The 15,870-nt window shown below is 36.1% G+C and overlaps 1 protein-coding gene across 1 annotated transcript in view; it reads right to left on the bottom strand.

The window, feature by feature from the left end:
• Window positions 1-456: 456 nt before the first annotated feature.
• LOC149792080 (uncharacterized) overlaps window positions 457-15,870 on the bottom strand; it is a 49,186-nt gene continuing 33,772 nt past the window's right edge. The window contains exons 2-4 of the mRNA XM_089970592.1: window positions 9,457-9,513; window positions 8,897-9,002; window positions 457-7,316 (exon numbers count right to left, since the gene is read on the bottom strand). Coding sequence (XP_089826718.1) covers window positions 6,631-7,316; window positions 8,897-9,002; window positions 9,457-9,513 — 849 coding nt within the window. The 3' untranslated portion in view covers window positions 457-6,630. The remainder of the gene's footprint in view (window positions 7,317-8,896; window positions 9,003-9,456; window positions 9,514-15,870) is intronic.

Here is a 15,870-nt window from a genome sequence, read left to right on the forward strand (position 1 = left end):
AATTCCGATTAATGCATTCGAAACTTATAAGTCAATCAAATGGATCACACCTCGCATTTGTTGGCCTGATGTCTGCTATTCAGACCACGTTGGCTATTTATGAAGCAAGGATTGACCGAGAGAATGCGAATGCATCGAACTGTTTGTTATTCAAAAATACTCACTCAACCATGTGGTCAATCCAAATGTAGAAATAGCCGAGGTGGTCTAAATAGATTGACGATTTTTTTTATTCTTCTGCAAATTACTGCACCAAGAGACATCCGAAGCATATTAATGTCTCAGAAAAATCCCAAGCATGTTAATGTCGTTTGAAAACAACTGAGGCAGTCCGAATACTAAAACTGCTAACCCCAATATTTATTGATTAAGAAGCTATTCCAGACTGATGACAGGTAAATATAAAAGCGTGTTGTTGAGTTCGATCGTTGCTTTCAATGAAATAAAACATAACTATTTAGTAAATTAAATACATTTAATCACAAAATATTTGAATACAAACACTTGTTCAAATGCAAATATAACAGAATATCAACAACGTATCACAACTAGTTCCAAACGCCTACTTTATGTACACTCATAATCACCATTACTAAACAGAGAGCGTTGATATATTAATGAAACCAAAAATGACATCGCTCCCCATTCCGCGTCGTGGTTTACAAATGTATCCCCCCCCCCCGTGGTCAAAGTTGGGAGTTTTGCCTACCCCCACCCCATCTGGTAATAACCATCTCTTTTCATCTCCAGTCATGGTTTATACCTTTCTCGCGCTCCCCTTCCTCAGATCATGCGTTTATGTTTTATTACTTTCCGTCCAGGGTCATTGTATGACGTAAAACGACCCATCTCGAGACTTGGGTCATGGTTAAGAGTTTCATCGCCCCCCCCCCCCCAACTCCTGTCTTAGATTTGTATAGTTCCCCTCTCGGACCAGGGTAGAGTTTAATCTCTCCCCTTCCTGGGCTATGACTTGACAATGTATCGCTTTCCCTCAAGGGTTGTGGTTTAGAGCTTAATCGCCCACCACCCCCACCTTCATCCCAGGTCATGGCTTGGAGCTGTACCGCCTTCTCCAGAAGGTTGTTGTGTCTTTCCCCATCAACGGTGATGGTTTAGAGCTTGATTGCTCCTCCAACAGGGTTAGAGTTTTAACGCTCACCCTCCCATGCCATGGTTTGGAGTTTAACCAATCCCTGTCCCTGAGTCATGGGTTACAGTCTCTTTTTTCTCTCTATCGATATAATTTCAACCAATTCAAGATGTAGCGTAGTCCGAGAGCAGAGAAGCTGGCCTTTTAAATGTACTTAGGCAAAGGTATCATCTGTTTTAATATCAAAATGGATTCTGACTCAATACGTACACTAAACTGACTCAATATTTTTAATTTCAAATAAATGTGACTCAATGCGTACACTCAAGTGACTCGGTATGTTAAGAACAAGACATGTTAATGGGGAAAAAATGCGTGTCTTCTTAAAACAGAAGCAATATCTGATATGGGGTGTGAAATAAATGTCACATTTTCCTAACTGCGAACTTATTCATTGAATGACGTAAAGGTATAGAAGCGATATTATATCTTGAATGACGCATTGGCGTACACGCAATATACTTGAATGACGCATTGGTGCACACGCAATATACTTGAATGACGCATTGGTGTACACGCAATATATTGCAGCTGCACGTTAATTCCATGTAAATTGAACGTCAGATCCATAAGCTTTTCGCGTACCGAGATATAACGGCATATTTAGTGTTGAAACTTGTATCGATAGAGCAATAAAAAAAAGAACCATCTATTCTAATCGTAACACTGTGATCTGAGTGCGTAATTAGGGACACAGTGACCTGTATTATTTGTTTGGTTTGGTGTTTTATAACATATCAGCACTGTAGATTGTACTGACCCGAGGAAGGTAGAGTAAAGTGATTGCCCAAGGGCACACCATGGTAGCCGATACGGTTTTATACTATAATGGGAAATGAACCTACAGCCTTCTAATTACGAGTGCAACTTTATAACTACCGAGATATCGCGGTTAGATATGTGTATAATACACGGTACTGACTTTTTAACTACGGAGATACCACGGTTAGACATGTGTATATTACGCGGTGCTGATTTTTTAACTACGAGAAGATGAAAAAAACTTTTAGTAAAAGTCCTTTGGTGCGTGGAAAAGATAAGGAGTACGATGCTGGAGATGTTAACATAAGCATCTATAACAATACAGTAGCTTATAATTAATAAACAGCTATATGACGTAGATCTGAATGTGTGGTTTCATTTCGAATACTTTTGATAACATCGTTATATGACATTGATCAGAAACGTGTGGTTTACTTTCGAATATATCTAATAAAACAGTGATATGACATTGATCAGAAAGAGTACAGTTTTGTTTTGAATACATATAAAATATATGAGGAGCTTTCTATTCAGGCACTTAGTTCCGATTATAAAATAAACTTGTGAAAAAGTGCATCACGACAGTCCAGAATTTCATTACAACACCTGAAGATTATTGTATTAACAAATTGTATATAAACATACAGAAACATATATCGTGTTATATAAAAAAAACACAGCTCGAAGGCAATTATTCCTTCGACAGTGGGTCATATTTACTAAGTCAGGAACTATCCCTTATACTTGCATACAAGTCGGATCCAGCTGTAAACAGCAAAGGCCCGTGTCGCATTTTGCACCCACAGATCTGGGTCTGTGCAGTCTGTTGGGAGTAATCAGTTGAACAAACAATATAGACACTGATCTTCTGGAGCATTATGCGACAGCAAATCAGGGTCTATGTTGTTTGCAGTTGGACTCAAGAGCGATTATACATTGTATTTTAGAAGACTGCCATGATGTGACATGAATAAAGGTACAGAAAAAAATTAAACACTGTTCTTTCATAACCAGTGTCCATTCTCCTTAACCAATGTCCATTCTCGTTGAATAAATGTAAATTGCACAGCAACACTGACATCATAACAACATCCCCATTTATATAGTTTTATATCACTAATTAGGTCCCGGTTTTTCAAAATGTTTCAAAATTCTCTTCAAACTGAGATTTTAAGTTTTCATGTTTATGTGACATCACACTATATCGATATTTATATCACAGGTACATCACACAATATAAATATTTATGTCACATGTAGTGCAAAAAGAAGCAAGGCACGCTTTTGTTTTATAAACTCGTGAAAATCAGTTCAATCTTGAAGAATGAATTGAATTCCTCAAATGTTGAGGCGATCCTCAAACTTTCCTCAAAGATAAAGCAACACTCATGAGAAGAATTTAAGACATTATGACTGTATTTTAATCGTAGATGCCTTCTGAATATTTTAGAAACGATTCATTGTTATCAATCAACCAATCAGAACAAAGACATTGCAATTTAAAGAAGAAATTTGTATATGTATGTGTGTGTGTGTTTCTCTATAGATGTATGTATGTATGTATGTATGTATGTATGTATGTATGTATGTATGTATGTATGTATGTAATCTTTCTTCAAAGATAAACATAATTTCTTTAAAAATTATCGGAAATATACAACAGTTATGCGCGCCTTTCCACATATGGTCTTTATTTAAAAAGGTTGCAAAAACTATTCGTCAGAAAGACTGAATATGATACGTACTGAACAAAATGATGTAATAACGACGTGCCCACCCTAAATACGGGTGTTCGCTGGAAGTAACATTTACACTGAATGTCTGGCGAAAATCCCGTGCAAGTAGTGTAAATTGGTAAATGTGCGCCCGCCCTCTCCCCACTTCTCAAGGTATGTTTAGGTCATACCTGCATATTCCTCGAGAAAGATATTCTGTTTTATAGACATGCACTGTTGCTAGATATAAGACACTGTACAACCAGCAAGCCGTAACTAATATACGCCACGGGCTGGCTCAATATACATAAGCCACATATATTAAAAAATAACATGGCTTTAAAAGTGTTGGTATAAAGCAATTTGATATACCAATACTATTGGAATATCAAATTGTGATCCGCCCATGGCGCAATAATACGCATACGTAAACACTCTTTGAACTGTGTGCTGTTGGGTCTATTCCTATAGATAAGTGATGAATTTCCACTCATTAATCATTAGTGAGGTATGAAAATAACGATAAAAAGTAATACTAATTCCCGTTTTCTAAATGAATTTAACATGATGGCACACAATTTAATCGCAGTTCTTTCTTTTTCGGTTTCCCCCTCCCTTCCCATGCCCAAGGGACAAAATATGCAGAAATCTGGATTGAGAGATAAAAGAAATTGGGCTGCATAAAAAACATTGAAACTGAAATTGCACCAAGTAACCTACAATATAGTCCTACATAACGGTACGTTGTACACTTCCCTGGGACCTATCTAAAGCATTTATATAATCAATGACACAAAGTTGCAATTGCTGGTCGACACAGTAAGGTAAATATCTTGAAAATATCCAAATATCTCTCTCTCTCTCTCTCTCTCTCTCTCTCTCTCTCTCTCTCTCTCTGTTGACCATCGTATCAAGATAATGGCGAAAATCCATGAAAAGACGGGAATAGAGGATTTTCGCTTGTGTAATACCACAACGTATCTGGACCAAAGAAGAATGTTGGTAAATGTTAAGTCAAGCCGACCAAAGGAAGAGAGAGAGAGAGAGAGAGAGAGAGAGAGAGAGAGAGAGAGATTTATGGTCTGTAGTAATGTTCATTAAAGCAGAATAATGACTTAGATCAACTTTAAATATATTAAAATATTTTAATTACCTCTTTATAGCTCGTCGTTTCGCTTAGATTCTATTCCACGCTAATTTTCTTGCGCCTGTACGTCAATGCATTGATGAGCGTTCATTATTCAAGAATATATGTCTGTAGGCCTAGTGCTCTACTTTCTTCATAAAACCATCCTTCCGGTATAAAACCATAAGCGTAACTTAAATTCATTTAATCATGTAAATAAAAATAGAAACTCCAAAATGAAAACAATCAACTTATCAATATGAAAAGGTAATTGCGAACAGGCACAAAAAGACAACTACATTTTGTAGCGGACACACTCGGCAGGGATGAGAGTTCATTCACCCAGTCAATACACATTTGCATCTCGTCGATCTAACTGCGTTCAAATGGCAAATATATATATTTGTTTGTGATGTAACTAAAATATATGTATATCATGTACGCTGTATCAATGATATACCACTCGTTGTATAAATATTTGATTAAAAGGGAACTCGGCAAGCCTCGTTTCCTTTTAATGAAATATATATACATATAAAAAATGGACTGAGTCAAAACTAATACACTTAATGGATTAGGTCTTTAGAATACAGAACGCTCGTATGATTTCCGATGGTTTTGAACATATTTAAACACATAGACCGTGCAATTCACATTCGTAAAAAGGTAACAAAGAAGAAAGAAGAAGAAAAATGAACCCTTCACACTGGCAAATCTGAGTGAATTTTTGTGGAAGCATTCCTTAGTATAATAGTTATAAATTACGTTGAGCACGACAGTCGATTAAGTTCAATAATGTTTTCTTTTTTTATGAGGTCCCAATAATATCCAGTATATTGTCTACAGAAATGCTACGGTAACATACGTATTTTTCCTGGGAAGGGGGCGCCTGGGGGAAGAGGTATATCTATTTATCGTTATCTATATATAACAAAATTAGCCATGCCACAGAAGTTTCTCTCAATGAGAAATATACTGGCCAATTTATAACCACATGGAAAATGAAAATGGAAGGACACACCTTGTATGCCCAGATTTGACCTTTTGGTTGCACCATGCCTCTGATGTGTGCTGATTCTGATATGTGTTTGTAAAGGGATCGTGCAGCACACTCCAACTTTTAAATAACACATCCACTTTAAAAGTTTACATTATATATAACTATCGACTATTAACATATATTTAGTGAACACATAATATTTACATCAGTACAGATATACGTGTAGAATACAGCATGGTATCAACACAGTTTAGTACGTTTCCCAACTGGCGGCAAGGGTCAGTGGTCATAATTTTTCACGCTAAAGTTTATAGTCACGAGAATATACTGGCATCGCAGGTTATTCAATATTCACAACAATTTGCATATCAAAACTCCAATGTCCCACAGGAACCAAGAATGAGTTCACACTTGCCTACTGCTGTACGAAAACTCACTATATACTCATGTAACACAAGTTATGATGTCGTTGTCATCTTGGGAATAATTTAGATTCAATATTCACAAGAGCCAGTGCATGCATATATATATATATATATATATATATATATATATATATATATATATATATATATATATATATATATATATATATATATATATATATATATATATGCTAAGAGAGCTTATATCAGTTTTTGAACAAGACAACAAAGAACGGGTTCCTGTTTGTCCAAATGTGAAATATATATACTTTCCTGATATAATGTCATCGCAGAACAGTTTCAAAACTTCAAGTGCACAAACGTGCGTTAGTTCACACGGTAATGAGATATTTCAAAGGACATGTCTTAAACTCACAATTGCCATTTATCCTTGTGAACAAAAATCCTTCAAACTAAAAGGAATTTGGTAAACTTTACGTAAATCCTCTATTATGAAAAAAGTGACTGGCTCTTCAACAATTCCTCATCAACATCCTGATGGTTATCTAAAATGGAGAAGCGTTTGAAATACTTGGTTCCAGATGTGGCGGCTGTCAAGGCGGCAGTCCGCGAAACTTCACCTTCTGCCGCACTCTCCTCATCAGTTTTATTTTTCTTGAGCTTCTTCAATCTCTTTTGTCGTTTACGTTCTTTCCTGCGTTCTCTTCTTAGTTGCCTCTTCTTTTTCTCTTTATTAAGCCTTCTTCTTTTCCTTTTATTTTCCTTTTTCTTACCCTTATTCTTTTTCACCTCGTTCGTTTTCTGCTTTCCCGTAGGATACCTGTCGTCGAACCCGTCATTAGGTTTGACAAGGTCTGTATTTATTGAGCTGAGTGCCTCATACTGTGGAGGGTCGGGTTCCTGATATATTGGTGAAGATATTACTGATGGCGTAACCTGGACCACTGAGTTGGATTTGGAACTACTTTCGTGTTCTTTTTTTAAAGCCAGTAATGCTGGAGATGGTATGCAAGCCTTTTCACATTCTTCTGGCGTTCTGAAATTGTTCTGGTTGCCATGACACCCACCATAAGTGAACCAAGAGCACTTCTGTGAGTGTTTATTGAAATGCCACCGAATGTATCTAGCCTTACAGTTTCCCGGATGTGGTGGCAACTCACAGATTGGATTTCGCACTGAAAGGGAATAGAAGAAATGGCTGAGTAAAGTGTGCACTATATTACTCTACAACTTAATAGTAACGGAAAAGAAAAAAAAACGTAAATATAAAATGAAATGTTGCTCGTAGATGTGACCCAAATTGTATTTGTTTCCATTATAATTATCATGTTCCTAATGTATTTTATAAAAAGTTCCTTAACTCTCATTATGTTATCGTGTCCTACTTGCACAATGCAATGTCGTCAGTAGCGGATTTATATACAAATATATACATATACAGTTATCTTCAGATTAGGCCGTCAGAACGAATTGTATATCCACCACGGCTTTCAGACCAGAACAGGTTCCTACCAAAACATATAAAAGCAATTTTTTCTTTCTTCAAAACTGAATAAACGAGTAGTTAAATTTACTATATGCGCCTTTATTTTATTTTTATCTGCCACATACCCCCCGAAAAGTAAATAAATAAAAATGTATAATTAAAAATCACCAACCACCGCTTCCCCTTTTACAAAGACTCGACTACTACTGAAATTAGTTCTTAATACAAAGTGTATGCATTTCATGAGATTAAACAGAATCGATTTAATCACCTAAGATTAATTAGTTTACTCATTTTGAATAAAGAAAGTAGTTCCAGCTTCGTTTTGGTGATATTGGTTAATAGACACAGCTTGAAATTCTGAAGCCGAATGGAGAAATTTTACTGAAAACAAGTCAAGATATTACTCCGAGTTATGATTTATTGTTCCAGTTTACATCATATGAAACATATATCTTTAAAATGAAAATATGAATAAATTATGGATTACATCAGGGTGGGATATTATGCTCATTTATTTATACATATATTCAGTTCATCATAGCTTGTGTTTTTGTAGGGTAGTTTTACCACCACAAAAGCAACTACAACATGATACTGTGTTCTCCAAAGGAACCAAAGGACTCACATAAAATTATATGGAGAAATAGGAACCAGTCTAGAAATGGATACCATAAAGCATATATGGGTTTGGAGAGTCATGATTGGTTAATAATGAAAAGTGACATTTTGGTACAAAGGAGATTTTGAGCGCTTATCCGATTTGTAACTGAGAAAACGATTCTATTCTTCAGGTGCAGAATTGAAAACATGTTTCAAACACGTAATTTTTTTAAAAACAATTGTATCAGGACAGATGCCTCTATCCGCACAGAAGCATCAAGGATGGGTCTACACTGAGAAATATAGGTTTGATCATGAGGATTCAGAGATTAAAAGTTATTGAATTTTTAGTATCATGGTGTTTCCATGGTTTTGCTATGGCAGCTGATTTAATACCGTGCGTCCTATAACTGTAATGAACCCACATTAGTGGCAAGCACTGGTGAAAAGTATTAATCATCTCTCTTCCATGACACATATCTTTCTGCTGCATTTGTCCCTCTGGATATTAATGTTCGAATAATAATAATTCCAGAGTTTTTGCTTTTCAATTCTATTTTGTGACTTTAAACCCGAATTATAGCTCTAGCAGTTCAAACAGGAGAACCAGAGTACACGCTCTGCATTCGTGTGTATATGTGGGGGTGGGGATGAGGGTGCCTTTACCTGGAACGTATTTAAGCGGCACACAGACGGGAAATGTCATGTTTGTGGGCCATTGGAAGGTCTGCATAGCACAAATCTTGCCCGAGGGACACATCATCTTGTAATGCTGTAAGGGAAAGAAAGAAGATAAAAAAGGTGAGGTAGAACAACGGTAAGTAACATGGTAGAGAAGACGATAGTAAAGATGAGGTGGAGCAAAGGTAAGTAACAAGGTAAAGAAGACACAGTATTTAGTTTTCATTTTTATTTTCTTATAAATTACGACTATGATCTTCTAGTGACCACGCCCATGAATCTTAAAGAAGGCTACATATCCTGACCATTAACAGTTTGAACGGACCAGTTGAGGCAATGTTTCTTTATATCTCTATGGCGGTGATTTATATGATTGGTTTGGATCGAAGACTACTTTGCCACCGACATTTCCCATTAGCTTTGCTGTCTAGATAGCAAGTGAAAGCTAGAAGCAGTTAAAATGATAAGTCTGTACCTATTTCGAAGAAAAACTCCAATAATTGGCAGTAAATCAATCATGGAATCAGCAAGCCTAACCTCCTTACCTGGCATTTGTGCATGGCCTCCTTGTCCAGTAGAATGGTACTCGCACCACCTCGTGCCTGCAAAAAATGATAAATTGAAAATCAGTCCTTACCCCTGTGTGGAAATTCGTGCATAGCAGACATACCCACATATTGACCCAATAATTAATTATAATCTAAATATACAAGCACTCTGGCTTCCTACGAAAGAAATCAAGGTATACTGAGGCTGTTAAAGAGAAATACAAATATAAACCAATCAGAGCGGAAAGAGCTAACCCCGGCTCCTACAGGAGAACGCTTGATAACAAAAACATCATTTTTAAATACGAAGAAATACTATTGCCGAGAGAGATCGAGATCGAGATCTAAATGTGCATATTAGCTCAGGTATGTTGTATTGGTCAACTGTGACAACAGGAGTACCACAAGTACTAGATGATTTATCTAATAACCTCAAGTGAAACAAGTCATTAATACTATTTTTATCATGATCTGCATTGCTCGTGCATACGTTTTTTGTCGTCATGGACTGACATCATAAAGAATTATTTTTTTTTGGTTTAAATATGACTAATTAACTTTGAAACAACATTTTCCTCATAAATAAGATATCTGGGAATTTCGATGATAATTCGTGATTATGTTCTTACTTTTATTAACTACAATAATGGACATCTAGTACGCATGTCTGATTTATCAGATACATTTTTCATCATCACGTTTGACTGCATTTTAACTTTGATGATCTTGGCCACAAGATGGTAAAGTTAATTCACATTAACAAAGGTGATAGCTAATATGCGCATGAATACCAGCTTTATGAACGAAGCGTGTGCAACAACATTCATTTTCTCTATCACTGTTAATAGCACTAGTTCTTCGACACATGGGGGCAGCAGACCCATATATGTGATTTACCGCTATTGTGCAGTTGTCAAACTTTGCACCACGGAAGATTTCACCCGCTGAACAACTAGGAATGTTTCTATACGAGGAACGGCTGATAGCCTTTAAACTGTTTGAACTGTTTCTGGCGGGACATTCCGAGAGAGGTTCTGATGGGGATATTCTATAGGAATGATAGCAATATTTTCACAGTTATTTACAACGGGATTTAAAAAAATTGTTGGAACTTTATGATACAGATTTATTTAAGAGACTTGTACTCGTTTCTATTCGTATGTCATATGCGGCATACTTTTTCAAGGTTGTTCAGTTTTAACCAGAAAACCTCGAAGAAGAAAGAAATAGTTCCAAGGTCGTTATAGAGTATGGTAGTATCGTTTTCATACTTGGTGTTTCTTTGGGTAGAAAATTTAAAGGTATATAATTAAATCTAATATTAAATCAATGACAAGCAATTCAACAGACTCGACCAAAATAAGTCCTGTTGCAATGCGTGATACTTCTATCTGATCTTTCTTTATCAAGAAGCGTTGTGGTATTAGGCCGATCAGTTTCTTCATATTGAAAGACAAATATGGTTATGCTTACAGTATAACAAATCAAATAATTCTGAGTGAAATGTGCACAATATATAGCCATTCTTGCCATTGTGTATACACATGTGTTCATGTTATCACTCTTTAGATTATCCTATGCTATGCTTAGACGAGATTTAATGATAGACACATCTGGTGCAAATGAGGGTATCTCGAGTTATGAATACGTATGATAATAATATGAAATATGACGCTTCATTCCTTCCAAAAACGCATTTAGATTTGTTTATTAACAATACGGAATGGAACGTAAGCTCTTGTGCCAAATAGTTTGTAAGTTTATACATATATATATATATATATATATATATATATATATATATATATATATATATATATATATATATATATATAGAGAGAGAGAGAGAGAGAGAGAGAGAGAGAGAGAGAGAGAGAGAGGACGGGGGTTAATGAACATTCCATTCATTAATTAAATAGCCGTTTAAAAATAGATAATTAATATAAAGCTTGTCGGTATGCAAGTGAACATAAAGCTATTGGAACAGCTCTAAATGGGGCAGGAAATTAGTACGCTCGGCAAACATATTATAGTCTTCAATATAAACTCTTCACCGCGTTTCATGATTTATTTGGTAAATACTTAAATTATTCAAGTTTATGGATTTCTTTGACGGTGTTCAGGTCCCTCATATGCTCCCTCGTCCTGTTAAGAATGAGCTTAAATGACAAAAGTATGAGGCCATATTTAAATCAGTAGCATTACAAACGAAAGCTAGAGTGGTGGTATGTCCATGCTAGCTGCCATGAAACTGGCATCATCTGATTGGATAATGATGTTAAACTTTTCATGTTAAAGACAAGGATAGTGAAAATCTGTATGTTGACTCTCTCTGACTATGAAATGCCTTACTCAGTGTTGACACTCTCAAAAATGAATGACGTCCTTCGTCTTTTTAGGTGACTGATTTCAAAGTATGCTTGACTGCTAACAATGTGAAATTAAATACAGTTATTTAGTTCTTGGGACAGTTATCATAGTACTACCCGGCCTTGCACATTAATACACTACATGTTCCCTCCCTACCTTTCGTGCCTATTTCATAAACCATACTGAATTTTAATTATATTTATTTGCTCTACAAAGGCAACCGTTGGAAATTGTGTTGCGCAATGTTATGATATCATGTGTTTTGGGGAGACATTTCACATGACGCTTATACTTGTGGAATGTCTGTTAGGGATAATTTGAAATAAAAGTGTTCATCATACAGGGTGTGACACAAGACGGTAACCCATAGCGTCTCGTATATTAAGTCCCAACCAGACAATGGTCAAGTCCACACAAAAATGAATCCAATTTGCTGAGTAATTATCACCTGAAGCGGCATATTACCTTACCCAACACATTAATTGTATGTCGTAATTTTATTTGCTCTCACAATAGAGCAAGTAATAGGCCAGCTATAATACATTCCCCACGTAGAGTAGTATCGTTTTACTGGGGATTATCTTGGGAATGAGAAGAGGACAGAGTTATGTACACGCACTACATAACATGGTCACGTGACCCATCATTCGGATCCAATCTTAGGTGACCAAATTACCCATAACGCAATGTGGACAGGAGATAATACGGCTCATATTTATCATATCCTAAACAATTTTCATATTCTATAGTAGATTTAAATAGCACTAAAATATTCTTATTTGACATCACGCTACAATATGCGTGAAAATTTGTGGATTTTTCTTTCTTGTTATTATTAAACTTAATTCATCGGTTTTATTTTCTTTCTATTAAATTAATTCACCAATACCCTTCAGGGTTGCCATATTGTTCGCCGTGCAATGCAGTAACGTTGTGCCGTCACCGAGGTCAGTCATGCAATCCATAATTGAATCTTGCATGACAAAGTCAGAAGTGACCAGAAGTCTTGATTATAATCAAATTCTACTTATAACACATACATCTGATGTACACCGATAAAGGTTCGTGTTCCGGTGACCTTTAAAATTTCTGGTCCACTTATTTTGAGTAATCTATCAGATAAAAAGTTGCACATATTTTGCCTGCCTGCCTGCCGATCAATATCTATCTATTGCTAGAAAGCAAGCTAGATTTGGATCTTGAACATTGTTACCAAAGCATATTAATTTGAAACTCCTGATGTAGTGTGAACTATAACCTTAGATGACGATAGAAGAATGGGTAGCGAGCTGTACTTCGTCTATAACGGAATAAGATTGAGTATCATCCAAGGGTCACTTTAAGTTCATCTATCTATTGTGGTACATACGACCTGTTCACTTCTCAATATGGTATACGTCAAGGGTTTTCAATCGGAACATGAAACAGATCTGTCGAAATCACGTCCAATCCATAACTCTGATTTGTCAAGTTGTAACATATTTATTTTATAAAAGAGGGCTACAGTCCGTTGAATAGTATTTTCAACGAAAACAGCTGCAAAAGAAATCAAGTATAAAATTGGAATGGAGTCAATATGTTTTTATAAAAGTCATACCGACATTCTTAGCAAAGACTGCCTCCAGGCTAAAGGAAAGGGTTTAAATAATCACTCAACCCCGGTCGAGTCATACCAAAGACTTATAAAAATGGTACTAACAGCTGCTTCGTTTGGTGTTCAGCATTAAGAAGCTGGTGTCAGGATTGGTCGGCCTGGTGTCAGGATAATGTGACACTGGGTGGGGCATGATGCTACATGTCTGCGGTATGATGTCTCAGTGTAGCGATATGGTTGAAATTTTTCTAAAGCTCTGTTAAAAATCCAAATCAAACACAGACTAATCACTCAAAATATCGATCATAAATTTTGACATTATTTTTTACCGTTAGAATGAGGTATAAGTTTTAAGACTTCCGAAATTCACACACCTTTCTACGTAACACTTTCAGAAATTTTTCGCGACCTCTTATTTTCAGAGTTTCAACAAAAGCGATTGGGGGGGGGGGGGAAGCACCGAAAACGATACAATGTTCTTTTAATGGAAAACTTTCTCTTTACGATTTTAATTATAGATAAATGCACGTATTCACGTGTGTATTACACTGTACAGATTTGCAATACAGATTTATGGCAGTAAAGACATTAAGATAAACCCTGAATTTGTATTTTGTCTTCTGCCTTCAACGCCCACTGTTTTTGGCTCCTAATATCAGCTCCGTGATCGTTCGGGTTTACCTACAAATCCAACACCACCCAGTCAATTATAGTCGGAGAGACAATTTCTACACGTTGTATTACCTGATTAATGGGGTAATACAAAGCAAATATCCAAACAAATATGAATGGTCCACCTATCCTACTTTTTATGATAATTTTGGGATTCATTATGTGGGCATGAAAATGGACATAGACAATCCCTATAAAATGATAAACATATCATGATAAAATTTCTTTGTGAATGAACTCGAGATAAAGCTGTCAAAATCAATCAAACTTGGCTTTGTTCAGTGATTCAAAGCTTCTGGGAGTTTTATTTGGAAGGATCTACCTCAATCATAAGCTTTTAACTGTCGAGTTATGCAAGATACACAAACTTCAGGCTCAATTTGAAACTCTTTTCCAATCAATAGTGCTCAACTCTGATAACATAGATCCTGGTGCTGATAAAACGTATTTAATATAAGACTGATCACACGAAACATTTTGTCACTATCATTAGTCTATATAGAGTTGTAGATGTGATCTTATACAACAAAAAGCTATCAATCGGTTTGATCCGCCAGTCTATGCCATGCTGTTCAGGAGATTGTTATGCCAACCGCAATCGGCCATTATTGGCGCTTGCGGCCAGCCCAGCAGACCTAGAGGTGCCAAAACGTTGCTGACTATCATGCAGATAGAAAAGTCCTGATTCATTCTAGACGACGTACTGCGTTTCGTGTATTTGAAGTGGATGAGTACTTTTGTTTCATTTTGTTGGTTTTAACGGCACGTGTAACAAATTATTGCTATATCATGTCGAGAAAATATCAGGTTAGTGCCCTTCCCAAGGTCACAGAGGCAGCCGACGTAAACTGGCCATGGTGGATATCGAATCCACGATTTCTGGATTACAAGTCCAACGCTCAACGAACTGAGTTATCTAATCTCTCTTTACAAAAATTATTCAAACTTCTATCGATTTTAAATTGTTTTTGTTATCAACTTAAACAACAGCAGTAATAAACTAAGTATATAGTTTATAAGATAAAGAAGGTCATTATCTATGAAATTATGTTAAAGTGGTTTTACACAGCATTTGAACAAGATATTGCCAATACTTAACTTCATATTTACGCAGAGCCGTTTCTTCACACAATTTTGCCACGTGACTAAAATTCGTTAAATATTCAAGCCTTAGTATTCTGACCACCTTACAAATACACACGTGGTACAACTGACCTAAAAATAATCTTCTATTCCGTTCTTTACACGATGATATTGCTAACCCAAATTGTTGTTGAGACCAGATGATCTGATGAAAACGAATTCGGCACATTTACAACATTGTGTCCTGAACAAGGTATAGCCTCAGTAACGTGATACCCATTAAAACAATAACACCAGTAACACGATCCCCATAAAAAAAATAACATCTGTAGCATGGTACCCATTAAAGCAATAACATCCGTAACATGATCCCCATCTAAACAATAACATCCGTAACATGATTCCCATTAAAGCAATAACATCAACAGCATGATACCCGTTAAAACAGTAACATCCGTTACATGATCCCCATTAAAACAATAACATCCGTTACATGATCCCCATTAAAGCAATAACATCCACAACATGATCCCCATTAAAGCAATAACATCTGTAGCATGTTACCCATTAAAAAATAACATCCGTAACATGATACCCATTAAAACAATAACATCAACAGCATGATACCCGTTAAAACAGTAACATCCGTTACATGATCCCCATTAAAACAATAACATCCGTTACATGATCCC

Source organism: Sinohyriopsis cumingii, chromosome 9 (genome assembly GCF_028554795.1).
Source record: "Sinohyriopsis cumingii isolate HCF-2022 chromosome 9, ASM2855479v2, whole genome shotgun sequence".
NCBI lineage: Eukaryota > Metazoa > Mollusca > Bivalvia > Unionida > Unionidae > Sinohyriopsis > Sinohyriopsis cumingii.